This window comes from Nipponia nippon, unplaced genomic scaffold (genome assembly GCF_047370975.1).
Source record: "Nipponia nippon isolate SJK-2023a ecotype South Korea unplaced genomic scaffold, ASM4737097v1 scaffold_4, whole genome shotgun sequence".
NCBI classification, from domain to species: domain Eukaryota; kingdom Metazoa; phylum Chordata; class Aves; order Pelecaniformes; family Threskiornithidae; genus Nipponia; species Nipponia nippon.
Genome location: NW_028262358.1, coordinates 17,930,712 through 17,947,867, shown reverse-complemented (window position 1 = coordinate 17,947,867; position 17,156 = coordinate 17,930,712). Strand labels below are relative to the sequence as shown.

At 37.8% G+C, this 17,156-nt stretch overlaps 1 protein-coding gene across 9 annotated transcripts in view; it reads right to left on the bottom strand.

The window, feature by feature from the left end:
* The window catches only part of CLIP4 (CAP-Gly domain containing linker protein family member 4), a 33,270-nt gene that overhangs the window by 11,821 nt on the left and 4,293 nt on the right, over positions 1–17,156 (bottom strand). For all 9 annotated transcript variants that reach the window (XM_087776953.1, XM_087776955.1, XM_087776950.1 and 6 more), the window contains 7 exons: positions 13,727–13,866; positions 12,718–12,811; positions 11,664–11,825; positions 8,201–8,319; positions 5,728–5,964; positions 2,292–2,427; positions 1,440–1,580 (listed from right to left, as the gene is read on the bottom strand). In XM_087776953.1, the coding sequence (XP_087633079.1) occupies positions 1,440–1,580; positions 2,292–2,427; positions 5,728–5,964; positions 8,201–8,319; positions 11,664–11,825; positions 12,718–12,811; positions 13,727–13,866 (1,029 nt within the window). The remainder of the gene's footprint in view (positions 1–1,439; positions 1,581–2,291; positions 2,428–5,727; positions 5,965–8,200; positions 8,320–11,663; positions 11,826–12,717; positions 12,812–13,726; positions 13,867–17,156) is intronic.

Sequence of the window (17,156 nt, the reverse complement as noted above, 5' to 3'; positions counted from 1 at the left end):
GCTCTGCCGGGCAGATGATGCATAACTCACTCTCATTTTTACCTAAAGCAAGTATCAAATGTTTAAAATTTACAAAGATACAAAGGCACCTTAATGACAGAAAAGGTGGTTTATGACTAAACTGTCCGGAACACACCATTTGTGCCAAAGGAAACAGTCCTTTCCGTTGTAGTTTAATGAGTTAAAAACAGCTCACAAGGAACTGAATCAAACATTGAAAAATATTTAACATAAAAAGTCAGCTTAGATCTGCTCCTGAGCAATACTCCTAACAAACCAATTATTCTGAGCAGCTTTTTATGCAGGACGTCCATTTATAAATAGCTTAAATCTTGTGCTAATTGTAAATACACATCATTAAGGCTTACTTCCCTCTCAATCTATGTAGAGAAGAGTTACGTAAATCATCCAAAACGCTGCCAAAACGCAGCATACCAGCCTGGCACATTGTTTCTATACCCTGCGTATTACTGGTAAAGAGTGGAGTGGTTTAGGGTGCTAGAGTGAATTCTGTGAGAACGTATGCGTATCTTTCATCTCTTAAGCTGTGCTGCCTTAGTATGAGTCACCGAAACAGGGTTCGAAAGGCGAAAGAAATGTTAATGTAATCTATTTAATGACATTATTATGCAGCCAGCCAGACACAGGGGCAGATTATGCATGGTGGGCACTGTACACAGCAAGGAAAAGTCTGTACTCCAAACACCTTGGAACCTAAACAGACAGAAAAGATGCATCGTTCCTGCTTCACAAGGAGGGAACTTACACAAAAGGATTAAGTAATTTGAATAAATTACTGGAAGACTAAGCCAGAGCCAGGGACTGAGCCTGTAACTCCAATCAGCAGACCGAGGCCGTGTTACAAAGACATCTTTTCTCTTCTAATTTGCCTCTGGTTTTACTCCGATAACTTAATGAGCAGATAAAACACAATCAGTTAAATAGTTCCTTGATTGTTTTGCCAGAAAATAAATTAAATTTCTTCAATTTCTATACATAAAGTTGTTGATAGATTAGTTTCTAAATTTTCACTGATTTCAGTGAGATGTTTCAAGTTACCCAGGAAGATCTTGGTAAATGAAATAACGTTAAGTTTAGACGTTTAACTGATATCACAGACAACCAGAAATTACTTTAAGGGCTCGAGAATAAATGTTGTGGCGAACATTTTTTTTTTTTTAATAGAGTATATAAAGACCTCTATTAGTACATCAGATCACTATAATCACTAAGCAACTACACACAACGTCCTTCCAGTACTAGTTTAAAGACTACTGAATTTCTAATAATGAGAACACGTAGTTAATACATATCACCTTCTCATCCTAAGTGATTAACTAATTCCAAACAAGTCTTTTAATACCAAGATTTACACGATTGGTGCTAATTCTTGAAGATTAGTATCTCAATTCTGTCTCAACACACAAGAAAATACTCACCAGAATTCACCTTGGAAGTTATGTGCGTCACATCTATTTTCTTGGATTTGACCAAAGGGGAAGACCGCATGGAAGAACTTCGTACGGAGCTTTTTTTGTGATCAGAAGCCTTGCTTATTTTAGAAAGAGGTGCAAAGATACCTGGAGACAAAATTGTATGTGCCAAAAAAGAACCAGGAGTAATATTAATGTAACAAACCTTTCTGGCTACTATCTCTTACATCAGTTAAATTAGGGGGTTTTTTTCAGCCACGATCATGGCTTGCTATGCTGTCAAAGCACTTGTAGGGTAGGAAGGACGAGCTCAAATGAAACCAAAAGGCTTTTCAAGCAACTTGAACAGAGCAGTTCAGTAAGTCACTAGAACTATCAATAAGAATCTTTGTCCTAATGGTGACATTCAGTCTCCACTGTTAGAAAATGCAAGACTTTGTATATCGTGACTGTCCACGAAACATCACTTAAAATACCTCAAGCTGGAAGTCAGAAAGCAACTACAGGCGTGAATCTCAAAAAGGAAGGCAAAGCAGGTAAAGAAACATGGCCATTATTGTTACAACACAAACAAATAGCTTCAGCAATATAGATGGAAAAACAGGAGAGATTATCATCTCACAGTTTCACAGAAATAGCCAGACATTTTGACTGGTTGGTTGTTTCAGTGGTTTTGCAAATAGTTGCAGCCAAAACACTAAGAACAGTTAAAAAACCAAACAAACAAAGCACTAAAAAGAAAAGCAACAGAATTTGTTATCTGTTTTTAGTCTCCCAAAAGGTTCATATCTTCCAATGCTTTTTTTAAAATTCAGGTTTTAAAAAAAAAAAAAGGTAAGAAAAAACTAAAGGTTATACCGCGTTTCGGTGCACACTTGAAGTACTGGACTTTTCCAACGCTTCCATTGTTCTTTCCTTCTGGCTCATCCAGCTCTATGCCAGCCCACTGGCCACTGGCAAATTCCGTTGTGCCACAAAATCTTAATGTACCAACCTACAGCAAAAAGCATCAACACAGAATGACTTTGTTAAACAAGTATTGTTTACAACAACATACTACAGATTACGAAGGAGACAGCAAGTCATCTCCAAGCTGTTGATCAGAACAGAGAAATACAGACATAACAATCTCCCTTGATTATTGACATTCCTATCTTTCAATGCCAGCCAATGCATTTTCCAAAATGTATTAGCCTTTCTGCGTATATTTTGTATTAAACAAAAGCAGTGGTTATTGACAGATCTCATAACAGGCAAGAATTACACGGTAAGCACCACTCCAAGTCAGCAAGGTACAGGAGTATATGCCTAACAAGAAGTTTTACTTTCAGTGTCTTCCACACCAACAGTTCCAGAATCATAGGTAGATAGCTTGCTGAATTGGAGATTCCATGGAAATCCTAGCTAAAAAAGTCTATAAATATATCTGTGTGTGTATAACTATGTATACCTATAATTACTTTTTTTTTATATACATATATCTCTCTCTCAAAGTTTAAAGGGTAAACTTTAGAGCATACTTAATTTTTTATTTGGAAAAAATTCATAAGTCTTTTATTCCCTCCTTATGATTAAACAAAATTTTAAAAGCCAGCAAATGCTATAAGACTTTTTTCCTGTTTCAATATATGCTATGTGGACTCTGAACAGATAAGTATGTCAAGAATATCAAGACAAACCAGTCTTGCTGGTGGACCTCAGTCTCCACAAATATACATTATAAGCTTACACACTTCAACTAAACAAGGGAGGAATAACTAAGAGATGCACTTAACACTGATTTAAATTCATTTTTAGATTTGATTTTTAAATTAGTTTCAGCAAGAAAAAACTTTGATCTTTCAGATGCTCAGTTTTCATTATCTTATGTGACCTTAATACAATTAGTTCGTTTTTACTATGACTTCACTGGCTAATCCAGCCCTCAGAGAGTAAACAGACAGAAACCATTTTTTTTCTTTACTATAAGACCTTCCAGCTACTCTTTCTTAATGTTCTGTAAAGAAATACACGTCACCCAGAGCCTGTTCTTCTTTTACTCTGAAGATCTCCTTTCAACTGGATTGTTACAGGCAGGTACATCACTAATCTAGACCCAGGCTTTTTAGCTACCAACCCAGAGATCAAATTCAGCCAGAGGAAGCTTGGCCAAGCAGCCTAACGGATTCCTCCGCTCTCCAAGCACCAGCTGAGGGGCACTTACTGAGCAGAGGGAAGGGACCAGCATCTTAAACTGGAGGTGGAGATGGCAAAACTGAGGCTCCAATTTTGCACAAGCCCTAGGACTTGTGCAGGCAAGGAGCAAAGGACAATCTCGCACGTGAGAAACACGGCAGGAACAGGAGAAAAGTTTTCTTCAGCTACTGGTTTTCCTGCACTCACATTTCATCGAGTGTCCATTCAGATAACATATAATCTAGCAGAGCATGAGCTGGTGAAGCTGGGGGACCCCAATCCACGTAAAGAACACCTGCTTACACAGCGTTCTACCCGGTAAGACAACTAGAATGACAGGTGCAGTAGGAATCAAGAGAGGAATTCATTTTCCCTCTGGCATCTGCTGTGCTTGGCTTTCAAGCTTCATTAAAGCTGATATGTTAGGAGACTGCAGAAGCAGGAAAGAGAAGAGGAATCCGTAAACATTGCTCATAAAAATGCTGCTGTTCCAGTGCCCTCGTCCCAGCTCCCATATTCCGGAAATGGGAACTGATCCAAGAGGAGGTGAAGAACTGGGCACCATTTTCATCATCCTGTTCTCACTTTTGCTCCACCCTGCACACATTTACGAGTATCAAGGGAGAGGGGAAGACAGGGCTGAGATCAACTTCTCCGTTCAGACCAGTGGAGAAAGCGGGTGGAAAACCCTGTGGGAGCAATGCGGAACAGCTCCCCACACACAAAGAAAGGAAGGGAGGAAAGCAGACGTGGAAAAGGAAGACCAAAAAGCACAATCACGTTCCTCCTTCCCACCTGCCGTATGACAGCTTTGGCTCCCTTAGAAAAAGCTAGCTGGAAAGCCCTGCTGGCCTTTGGCAGCAGAAAAACAGCTTCCACCAGCTTCTTAAAAACCACTGTAATAGTTCAATTAAAAAAAGTAACCAAACCCAGGAAGCTTTATCCATACACGGTAAGCACATTACAGTACAAACAGTTCTATGGGCCTTACTTGGAGGAAAGATACACGAGAGGACTAATTTCTTCCCTTTCTTGCTAGAACACCTCCATTAACTTGCAGTTACATTATCGCCCCTTGCTTTTACTGGGCAATGGCTTTCTGTAAAAGAAACTTCCATGAACTTCGTACTGTCTCTAAAGAACAGGCGGCTCCCTGTCCGTACTTCAGTTAAAATGCCTTCTGCATAGCTAGTGATTCCTTCACTTCTCCTGACCCAATTTCAAGAACACACCCAATGAAAATACAGAATGGAAGCTGATTTGCACTCTCAGTGGAGTTCACTTTAGAATGTTTGAGTTGTGATAATTACAAATCTGAAGTTATACTAGAAAAATTATTAAAGGTAAAGCTACTCAAAGATAAAATTTTGCTCACAAATGCCTTCAATATGTACCAGAAAAATATTTGAAATCTTTAAAAGAGTCCTAGCACTCTTAAATCATTTCAGAGCCCTTGCTATCAGAGCAAATAAAAGGTATGAATACTAACTGCAGTATCAATGTTGCATTTTTCAAATACATTTTTCAAAATGCGTCCAGCAAGGTAGCTTCTTAACAGCTATTCACATTTGAGCTGGACCAGTATCGGCTACATTCTTACACTTCCACAGAACCACGTAACAAATCCATTGGCACAGCACTGCTTCAAAGATTTTAGCTGCATTGCACCAGTGAAATTGGGTTACCATAGGCTAAGCAGAATTGAAGTTTTCTTTTACCGCCTTCTGGAAACTATCAGGGGTAATTCACGAATGCATACTCATAACTGAAAGCTGGGCAACTCAGAAAGTAATCTGTAAATTTTACTGTCATTTTGATGTGACACCAAAAATGTTAATAAAAGCTGAGCCATGCTGATGTACTATAGGCAACCGTTAAAAAGTTGTTTACAGATACAAAATGCAGACTGTGCCTGTCAAAACAGCTTTTCATAGTAATGACTTTCTTTAACACATAACTGTTCAGCTTATTACTTTCTGTAACCAGATCCTTACTGCCATCCAGAGTTCATACCTACCAGAAAATGTTTTAGACCCTCAAATCTGAGGTATGACTCCAAAGGGGTAAATAAATTGACCGTCCAAAAATTAGAAGGGTGGGATCAGGTGGCACATCATACCTTCTGTCCTGCAATAACGACACGATCTCCCAGTTTCAGGCCAAGCGATAAAAGCATGGCCTTGCCTGTGACATGATCATAGTTCGGAATCATGGCTTTTGAGATGTCACATGAGAGAGGCACTGCATCCAGCAATATCTGCTTGATTTCTTTTGCACTGGCTGCTGCATCTGCCATTTCCAGTGGCATATCTACTGGATCAGGAACCACATCCGCTGGAATCTGCCCTTTGTCATTCTGTAGAAACACAACATAGCACAGGATTTAATGTTGTGACAAGATAAACCTGATTAGGCAAAACCATAGCAGTTTATGAAGTTCATTAGATACTTTTCCTATAATATAAACAACTATAAAAACATCCACATTTTCAAAGGACGCCAAAACATCCTTAGATATATAAACTAGCATTTAGAGTGACTTATTTTCAAAAGTGCTAAGTTATCTAAATTTTTAATCTAAAGAACATTATTAGTACTCAGAACACATGGAAAACCCACCTGTGTATCTCTGTGTACTTGAAGACAGATTTAGAAAAATAAGCAAGAATTCTGGTCTGTAATACCAATACTGTAATGCTAATACTTCCCAAAGAATTTATCTTTACCCAGTGTATAGTTCACTCCTTGGCGAGGCTTATTCCAAAGGTAAGATGAAATTTAATTATTATATATAATTGCATGCACAGAGTACACAAAGTTGATGTCTCACATAAATAGTTGAATAAAGCTGTTCAGATTTATTTAGATACAGACTACTGCATCAGAGATTAATTAAGGACGGAGTCCCTTCCGAACACTTCCCATTCCCAGAGAGCAGGGACTGTGATTCCCCGTATGTCCCACGTGACGCTCGCCCCAGGCCGGAGTTGTTGGAGCACCAGCTCACCTGGAGTTAACCTTAGCTCAAGGCCAGCTGGCCAGACAGCGAGTACACTGTTGGGCTGTCAGGCTGTTACAATGGCAAGTTCTACCTATGCTTTCTTCAGCAAAGGCATTAGTAATTTTCACAAAGTCTATGGAAACATAATTATCTCAGTCTTCCAAATTTGCCTCAGCTGAGCCCCTGGACTCAGAAATTACCAGAAGCTCAAAGAGGGAATGATGCAAAGCAAGATTGTATTTGCTTTGTTTCCTTAAAAAACAGACTAAAAGCTGAGCCTTCCTTGAGCCCCCTATAAATCTCCCTGTCTCAACCCTAGAAAACTATAATCCTTACTCAGCATTTACACTCTGCTGTCCTCATATAAGCAAACTCTACACACTGTCTCTGGTCAGAACTTTATTGTGGGACTGAAGAATTAAACACCTACCATTCCTTAAAAATCTACAGTCAGTCTGTAAGTAAAAGGTCAGCCTCATTCAAGTCACAGTACCTTAAAAACAGGATATAGCAGGGAGTTTGTTTTGAGTTTTTAGTCATCGCATTAGCTATTGTTTCGGTCAGATCAGTCCGGCAATTCAGCCCACCGGGTGCCCTGCAAATCTTTGTGTCAACACAAGGTGGGGAGCAGAGCAGAGGCAAGAAGGCAAAAAGAGGCACAATGGCACAGGACTGCTTTTCTCAAGGGCAGAGCCACCTTTTGCCAGCTCAGAATGCTCGTGCAACTACCAAGCAGCATTCCCTGTGACAACAGACTCTTACACATCCAGCTGCCATAGAATATGAAACATGTACATGCACACTAAATAACGAGACAAAGAAGAAAAACAGTGTTTTTTAAGAGATCTCGATTGAACATCATGAAGAACTGTATGAAGAATGATGTTCCAGAAGATTTCACGCCATCAGTGGTACATAATGACTTTTGAGTAGTCTTTAAACAATCATAATTTCTCATTAAAAAAAAAACAACTCTGATTTTGAAAATGGAGAACTGAGATACTGCCTGTGCTAAAAAACCAAACAAACAAAACCAACAAAAAAACAACCACCCCCTGAAAAAAAACACACACCAAAAAAAAACCCACAAAAAAGAATCAAAACCCAAGACTTGTGGCTAGACACATAGAGCAGCAGTTTACACTATAACTGAGGCCTATTATTTGGTTAGTAAGCAGAGCAGTTAATGCTTCTCCATTATCAGTTGCTTATGCTAAGTTTACTGCTAAGCAATACCCCACATTTCTGGAGGTCACAGATGCACTCCTGTATTTCTGAAAAGATCCACCACTGCCATGACAACTGTTGCAAGACGCAAAGGAGTATTAACAAATGAAAGTTCAAGCAACAACTAGAAGAACACCTCGAAAGCTATTTGAACTAACGAACTAGACTGTGACACAAAAACACAAACTTCAACGCCAAGTATAACAAAGCATACAAAATCATCCACTATGAGTTATAAATATTTTTTCTGAGGCGTTATCACTCCACGTAACACGTTTTCAGCTAATCAAAATCCTAGGCAGACTCTTCAATTTTTCCAGGTGCTTTTTTCACCTTTGGGTGAATCTACAACCTAACTCCTTACCCTAAAGGCAGGATTTGCTCCATGTTCCAGTAAACACTTGACAGCTCCTGTACATAGGTTAAATGCAGCAATATGCAAAGCTGTGCCGAAATCAAAATCACTACAGGTGGCATCCACATCTGCAATTAAACATCACATGTGAGGTACGCAAGTCTGTTGACGTGAACATTTCACCCTACAGATTCCTCGAGAGGACATTCCTTTTTACAGTTTATGTTAACATTCATACAGAGACACCATTATTTACATACTAAATGCATATGAGAAGTAATTCTACATAGAATATCAACCTTATCTGCATCTCTTCATTCATACCATGAACCAATCTGAAAGATGAGCATTTACTTTCATTCATTTTATAATATTGATGACTTAACTGCAAAATTGTTGCTATTCAGGATGCCCAATCTACTGTGCTACAATTAACACGTTAGTAAGTTTAGGTTTGCGTGTAAATTAATGTTTCAGAAATATTTATATTTTATTACTTCTAGGTGTCAAATGTTAAAATGAGATGCATCTTCAACCAGTTGTTTTCCTTTGTGAGCAGGTAGTGCGGCAAGGGAAAACTGATTATACCTCTGCTTTACATTGATTTAATTACTAACGGCCAAGCATGAAGTAAGAGCTAATGATTTTTATAATTTCTTTGTTTTCAAAGAATTGCACTCGGAAGGGTCTTGCACTGATAGTCTGGAAAATGGAGCCCTGCATTTGACTAGAAGAGATTTAGCATAATATGTATTTCAATCAATTGTTCCCAATATATCTTTCAATCTGCTATGAAGTTATTACTGTTATAGAAGATGGGAGTTTTAATGTCTATTTAGTCTTTGGCTCCTCTCCTAAACTGACATCTCTCTTGTGTAGTTTGAGTCAATTATGTATATGACTGTTAATAAAAAATGCCAGCTGATTTAATACACAAACCAAAAGCCAACAAGTATTAGCAATAATGTTCCAATTTGAAATACTGGTGAGGAACATAAAACTTTCCACCTCAGGGCTGTACAGTCTCCTAGTATTTCCCAGTATCAGTCTGTCCCAAAAACCACTAGCCCTTCTCACAATGTGATAAACAAAGTGTATCCCAACTGTATCAACATCCTTATATAGTTATACTAAATTAATATTTGGGGGGCAAATAAAACATCAACATATATAGAAGATATATAAATATATATGTCTGTATAGATATGTCAACTTTATACATACTAATAAAGATTGACTCTGAATTTTATAACGATCAAAGATAACACATTTCGGATCAAATTTTAACAGTTTTACAATCGCACTAATATGAATACAAACTTAGCTATTTTAAATTTAATTGGCACACTCATGAAAAAAGACTGCATTCACATGATGCAATCAGAATGACAGCTACGTATGCAGATGTACCTTCTATATATCAAATGCCAAAAGACCATTACCAGTTTAAAACTGAATAGAAGCTGTGTAGTTGTATACAACCTTTGAAACTTCCACGTTTCATAAGGCTATCAAGTATTTTCTGCACACACAGGAACGAGTTTGCAGAAATGCTGATCAGTAATGTCAGCTACTGAGTCAGCAACAGTTGCATGTACTCCTATTTTAAAAAGGAACTGACGTGTAGATTTTTTTTGTTTCAATTAGACTAGTGTGACTTCCTCAGACTTGCAAGCTTCATGCCTGGAGTTTTTAAACACTGTTTTCTTACAGCTTTGTTCTAGGTATAAGTTGGCATAGTACAGGCAACAAAAAGAAACATATATATCAAATGTTACCCAGTAACTACCCCCAAACTATCTAAGGGAAATTAATATGCAGAAATGATCTGTCATTAGCAACCCATGCAGGTTACAGTCATTGTCTAATGGCACCACATAACATTGCTAATTCTTTAAGCCTTTAACAATTTTTATATTTAAAACCTCTAAAAATCTAAGATCAAACTAGCTCTCTGTTCTAACAATTGAGGAGTAAACCTGTATAAAGAATTTAACTGCAGAGTGTCATAAAGGAAATAGTTTAGCAGTAAATCAAGAGGAAACATCTGTGGTACTGGCTGTTTCACAAAGGGTGTCTCAGAGTCAGTATACCACTGTCTTGAGAAGTTATTTATACATTAACAACCATTTTTTTTTCCCCAGTTCAGTATGGATCCATCCAAGGCATATTTGCCTTCTATGTACATCCTCCCTTCTCTGCAAACTGCTTGATGAAGTATGGAGCCAAGATTATTCCTTCTATTAACTCAGACCATCCATTGTTTTCATGCCACAGGGCAAATCATTTTATACATTTTCCGAGATTAAAAAAAATCATCTGCTTATCCAAGAGTTGCCAACTGCCAAGGCACTTAACCAGAATGGTTTCCTTGGAAATCTGAGCAAATTCCCTCCCCTTCTGTAGGCACTGCACAGGAGGAAATGAGAACACCAAATGCAAATGAGGTCTGAAAGAAGACCTAGTCTGCTGATGCAAGTTAGGGAGACCGGACTATTGAAATGTGATGTGGACTTAACTACTGTGCAGTCTTATTTTGCCTTTTGTTACCAACCTACACTTGTTACCTCTTAAGCATGTCATACCAATAACAGCGCTGTTTGACAATCACCTCCACGTGATTCAAGAGGTGGTAAGCAAGCCTTGTGTACTCCAAAAACCTATCAGCTTTTCAGAATTTTGAGACAGAGTCTTTAGCGACAACTAGCTAAAAAAGGGTATTAATCATTTTGCAAAATGGCACAATCAGAAGGATATTCAGTAGAACAAATTAACATTTGTACAATTTTAGTATTAAAATTGCTTACTGGTTTTGATATCCTGACCAAATTAGGAACAAATGGTTCTGGTTCAGAATCATTTCTGTATTTTCATTTGCATTAGTATAAATAGGGCTCCAATTACCAGTCCTTCATACTGTCATTCCAAAAGGTATTATCTATTTATGCCAAACACTAAAGTTCCTTACACGTGACCTTCTAGATAGCTGAGAAGTGGGAAAAATGAGCATGTCAAAGTTGCTTCAGTCACTAGTTTGCCACATGATGCTGCCAAATCCCCATTTCTCCTTTACTCTTCTCCCAGCATTTCAAACATACTTCTCAATGTTCAAGGAATCTTAAAAACTCTAAGAATTTACCAGAATAGTTACATCTTTGGTTTTCTGCATACATTCTCTTAGTCTTCAACAACTTAGAATTAACCGGTTTGCTTTCCTCTCTATTAGATACTTCTCTACCATCTTGTACAAAGCTCAAGTTTGAAAACCAGCAATGGAATCAGTGCGTTAAACCACAAAAAAATAGGTTAAGAGGAAAATGAACCAATGAGGCTGACTAAAAGAAGAAATTAGAAATTATTTATGTATCATGGATAAACAAACCCCACACTTAAAGACCACTACACACCAGCTTAGGGTCAACAGAGTAACAAAATACGGACAACTACATGAAACAAAAGTAACAATGCCTACCTTTCGGCTTTGCATTTTTCAAAATAACACTAATAAGTTCTGGAACATCAAAGTAGGCAGCATAATGCAAGGCATTCATATTTGTCCAGCGGCTGCGTAAACTGCTATCAGCACCCAAATCAATAAGCTGTGTCGCAAATTTTACAGCAGTTTCAACATCACCTGCAAGGTAAATTTTATAAAATATGCATTAGAGATTTATTTGACCTCAAAAAACATGCACATGCTTACGTGTAACGCATAACGTACGTTAAACCCTTAAAGCTCACAGCAGAACAATTATTATACCTTTCTTTTTAGGATTAGGATGCAGAAATCTTTGCCTTTTTTCACAAAGGGCTGAAATCTCTACTACAGTATATAATAACACTACCTGTTTATCTCTACTGTAAATAACGTGTCACCCCTCAAAACCAGGGATTTTAGTATCTGATAGAAGAAAAAAAAAAAAAAAATCACATGCCACAATGCTGAAGTTTATGCTAAAAGATCCGCCAACACCAGAAAAGCTAACCTACGCCAGGCCTCACTCAGAAACTTAGTTCGAACTCAGAGGAGAACCAGGTTTGGGTCAACAAAAAAGCAGTACAACATAGAAAAGCTAACAGGGGTATTCAGAGTTAAATATGCTCTTATTTCCAGTACTTCTGATCATCATAATGCGAAGACTATTGTTTTCCTCTGACATGATCAGGGTGAAAGAAAAAAGAACAGCCAATCACCTAAATGTTCTAGTTTCACTGATGTAAGAAAACTGTCAATAGCTTAGTTCGCAGTTTGTATCTCAGTCTGAAACAGCCTTTGCTCCATTAAATATACGTTTAAGCTGGTACTATTTTTTGCAACACCTATACCACCAACTCAACTTACTCCCAACTGCCACAGCCATAACTGCACTACAGTTCTGTATCTTCCTTTCTGATGGCCACGAGAAGAGCCAAAACCAAGCACTAAAAATAAATCTACTGCAAGGAAAAATTCTGTAATAGCTGGCGGGATTAGCCTTTGTGAATTAATTAGGTTTTTACATCTATAATGATGTTTCTTTACTCACCAATACCATGAGCCCCTGATTTGCAAGTGTAATGCAAGAGAGTCATATCAGTCAGTCCATCTCTGTCATTCACATTGCAACCCCTTTTAATGATCTGAGAGAGAAGTGGAAAACAAGCATATTTTAGCTCTGGCATATCTCTGACATCAGTATTAATTAGTAAGTTATTTCACATATATTGACTCCTGGATTCATTTCAATGGCTAATAACAAAGAAGCCTACCAAAACAGACTGTAACTGCAGAACTGAGCAACATGCACAAATGTAATAAATAGTATTATATGAATATCATTAACTACATTGTTTACAGATTTTAAAGCTTCTTTATATTATTACTTCTAGCATATATGTCACGTGCTGAGAAGTTAACTGCTTAACTGAACAACAGGAAAATGACATCATTTAGGAAGTCTCTCCCCTTGTTCTTTGATCTCTCAACAATCCCCCCTCTCCCCCTCCAAAAAAAGCCCCAGTTATATTACGGTAGGAAGAATCTTTACTATACTTTCCCACCTATCTAGAAAAGCCTGTAATCCAGAAGAAGAAAAATAAGAAAGTAGGATAGAATTACTAGAAACAAGGTGTCTTCTGAAAGCAGCCTATTGCAGGCTGCAAAAAGATTTCAGTTCCTAACTCATCCTGTGCCTTGCAAACATTGCCCTCAAGGTCAGGCTTCACTCTAACTTCATATATTGGAGTTTATGATCACTGCTAAGTAGGAAACTGAAACACCAAGGTGAAGGGTCTCTAATTCACTGCTTTGAGAAGAAACATTGTTTCTGCCATCTAGCCAAAGGTACTGAATTTTTATCCCTCATCTTCGTCTTTCCAAATGAGAGCTGACAACATGTGGAATACAAGGCATTGATCAGTAACTACTTGTTAAAAGGCAGGAACTGTATCTGCGTTCATGGTTAGGTCTGCTTCTGAATGAACTGTTTTTATTCGTTGTCAACATAGTATTTCTTTAACACTGAAAGCATTCAAGGATCGTCATTTATACCTCACCTCATTCCCAATAATATCAATATTCTGCTGGACCTGTGGAACCCACTGCCTTAAGATAGCAAACAATTCAGAAACTGATGTTTTGGGGTTGAAAAGTATTTCTTGGCATGCCATGTCATTGGGATCGAAGAAGGAGAACTCTGTTAAAAAAAAAAAGGAATCGTTAAGGTAAAATTGTAAGTTTTAACAGGCATCTAGTTTTTCAAACTCGGAGGCAAACAATAGCAGAGAGAGTCACTTCACTACTAATCACACTGGAAAACCAGAATGTTGAATTAATTTAGAAAATTTTCTGTAAAATCTGGTCTATTTTTCCTTTAATACTAAGGCCTCAGTTATACTTCTGAAAAAGCTTTGAATCAGCAACCAATACAACGGTACTGCAAGACTGGTTTTAAGGTTAGGCAAGGACTAAGAGACATGTGCAGTGATTATGCTATTAAGGGTTTACTCTTGCTTCAAGCTAGCCAAAGACTGCTGATTCTAAGCTGTTTGCAAGCACAGACATGCCTCTTGATCTCTCAGTGATTAAACACATACATGATGTCTCCATATGCTACAAAACATGGCTTTTCCTTATTCTTCCATCACAATTTACATAAAACATACCAAAATATAAACACATGCACAAATCAGGAAGGCATTCTATGGCCTCTGCTATTTTCAGATATTTCATGAATGTATCAATCCCAGCTGGTGGCAGCTACATCTTTAAAAATTAAACCACCAAGCCAAGATCAGAAAAAAGATATATTTTTTAAGATTTTATGCCTTATGTTGCTTCAGGCAACCCAAAGTATAGGTGTAAAAACCACCTTATTATTAAAGTATGATATTTCATGTTACTTACAGGTGTATGTGTATGCATGTATATACACATACTGTATTTTGAATTTGTGGAATTTCTTCCAACTCCAGAAAATTATATGAAAGAATCTGGATAGCAATGGCTATTAGGTGAGGGAATGGAAGCATAACCTACTGTCATCAGCACATGACTGAATCGTGGAACACACTGAACTTTTACCCCCTGCTGCAGCTATCGGGGAGCTGCCTTTTAAAAAGGTTTCAAATAAATGTGCAATGTCAGCTGACATCAATCACAGATAGAAGGCTCTCAGAACGGACATACAGGTTAAGTAAAATACAGCATCAGCCATCTTGGTGTATGACATGGTATAAACTACCTCTGGATGAATCATCATAACCTTTCCTCAAAAAGAGCACACCACGCTTCTAGATTGGATTAACAGATAAAAGCACATATGGAGCTTGCTTCCTGGCTATCTAGAGTTTTTCATTCAACAGGAATGAAAAAGAAGGACAACTTCACTGATATTTATGAATTTTTATTTGCACCTAGCATATAAAAAAAGGCAAACCCCGTATCTCCCAGCACTACACAAAGTGTGCTTCTTACCTACGTCCATTGACACAGATCTACTGATTTATCTGCTAACATTTAACTTCCGCATAAACCACAGTTGCTCTATTGCTGAAAGCTATGAAGTAAACAGACAACCAGCCAAGAAGATTAATGATCTTACACAACATGCATGGTTCTTACTCTACCAGGAAGATTTCTAGCTATGAACGTGAACCAAATTATATATCAGAAATCAACCCTAATAGACTGTTGCGGTAGGGTAAAAACCTGAGAATATATCAAGCATTAATAACAACCATCGTAAGTGCTTAACAGGTGATTAGCTGTAGTGTTTGCAAACCAAAGAAATGTTACAGAAAATCTGTTAAAACAAAAAGTTCCATGAAAGGATGACAATGGCATCTAGATACTTTAAAACATTACTTTCTCCACCTCTGTCTTTCCCATGCATTGATTACTGTGCTCAACGGTACTAAGGAAAACTAAACGCACTTAATGTAATGCCCAAGAATCTTTGTCTGTTGTGGTTTAACCTTCTTTACCTAGATTCAGTAATATTACTGTTACACAGGTGACAGCGACCTCCTATAAAAGGCATTTTTTTTCTTCAGTGAGTAGGCATAGACCAAGTAGGACAGACAGTAGTGATATTGTATTAGAAGATATCACAACACAACAATGTTTAAAGAAGGATGAATAGAAAATTTTTCTAAGGGATAAGAAAGCAGCATGGAATAAATCATGGCAATACTTCGAGTAAAATAGGACGGACAAGTTATGAGAACAGGGCTAAACCATGTAAAGACACATGTTCATGTACTAAAACATACTTTGGGCCCCTCACTACAAGAAGGACATGGAGGTGCTGGAGCATGGCCAGAGAAGGGCAACGAAGCTGGGGAAGGGTCTGGAGCACAAGGCTTAGGAGGAGCGGCTGAGGGAGCTGGGGTTGTTTAGCCTGGAGAAGAGGAGGCTGAGGGGAGACCTTATTGCTCTCTACAACTACCTGAAATGAGGCTGTAGCGAGGTGGGGGTCAGTCTCTTCTCTCTAGTAACGAGTGATAGGACGAAAGGAAACGGCCTCAAGCTGCGCCAGGGGAGGTTTAGGTTAGACATTAGGAAAAACTTCTTCACCGAAAGGGTGGTCAAGCATTGGAACAGGCTGCCCAGGGAAGTGGTTGAGTCCCCATCCCTGGAGGTATTTAAGGAACGGATAGATGTGGTGCTCGAGGACATGGTATAGATGGACTTGGCAGTGTTGGGTTAATGGTTGGACTCGATGATCTTAAGGGTCTTTTCCAACCTTGACGATTCTATGATTCTATGATATCATTTGGAACTGGTAAATTTCCAACCTGTGCTAACTTATCAAATGGGTCTCAAGAATGCCAAGTCTGTCAAAGACAGAAAATTACATGTATTTATTTTTCCTGAATACAGCTGATTGCTGGAATCAATGCATGTGAAAAACAGAGGTGGAGGCAGTAATTTTTAAGGTATATAGATGCTATTAACATCTTCTGCAATATTCAAAGGCATTATATAATTGGAGCTATCTATGAAGATCCTTACCTACAGTGACATTTTGATATATTATATATCCTGTTTAAAATATTATTATGATATATATATGAAGACAATTCAACATTATTTCAAAAGCTGATCACCAATACTTCCTATAATTTTCTAACACTCATTTCACAGTCCTTACCACCAAACATCTACACTTCCAACAGAAATATCCCCTATAGTCTATTGTTTACATACTGAAAGCACAAGAAAAAGTGTAACTCTAGAGGTTTTAAATGTGATGTAGATACTTAACTACATTTAATTACTGCAATCTTACATCTTAACACAATATCCAGCTCTGCACTGAGATGCAAAAAGCCTACAAACATCTGACCACACACACACAGAAGAAACAGTAAAAAGGAAAAGATACTATAATTTAAAACGTATGCAATAAGAAAAATAGAAAAAGCATGGGTCTTCATCTTTCATTTCCTTTAAAAAATAATAATAAAATAATAGAGCATTAAT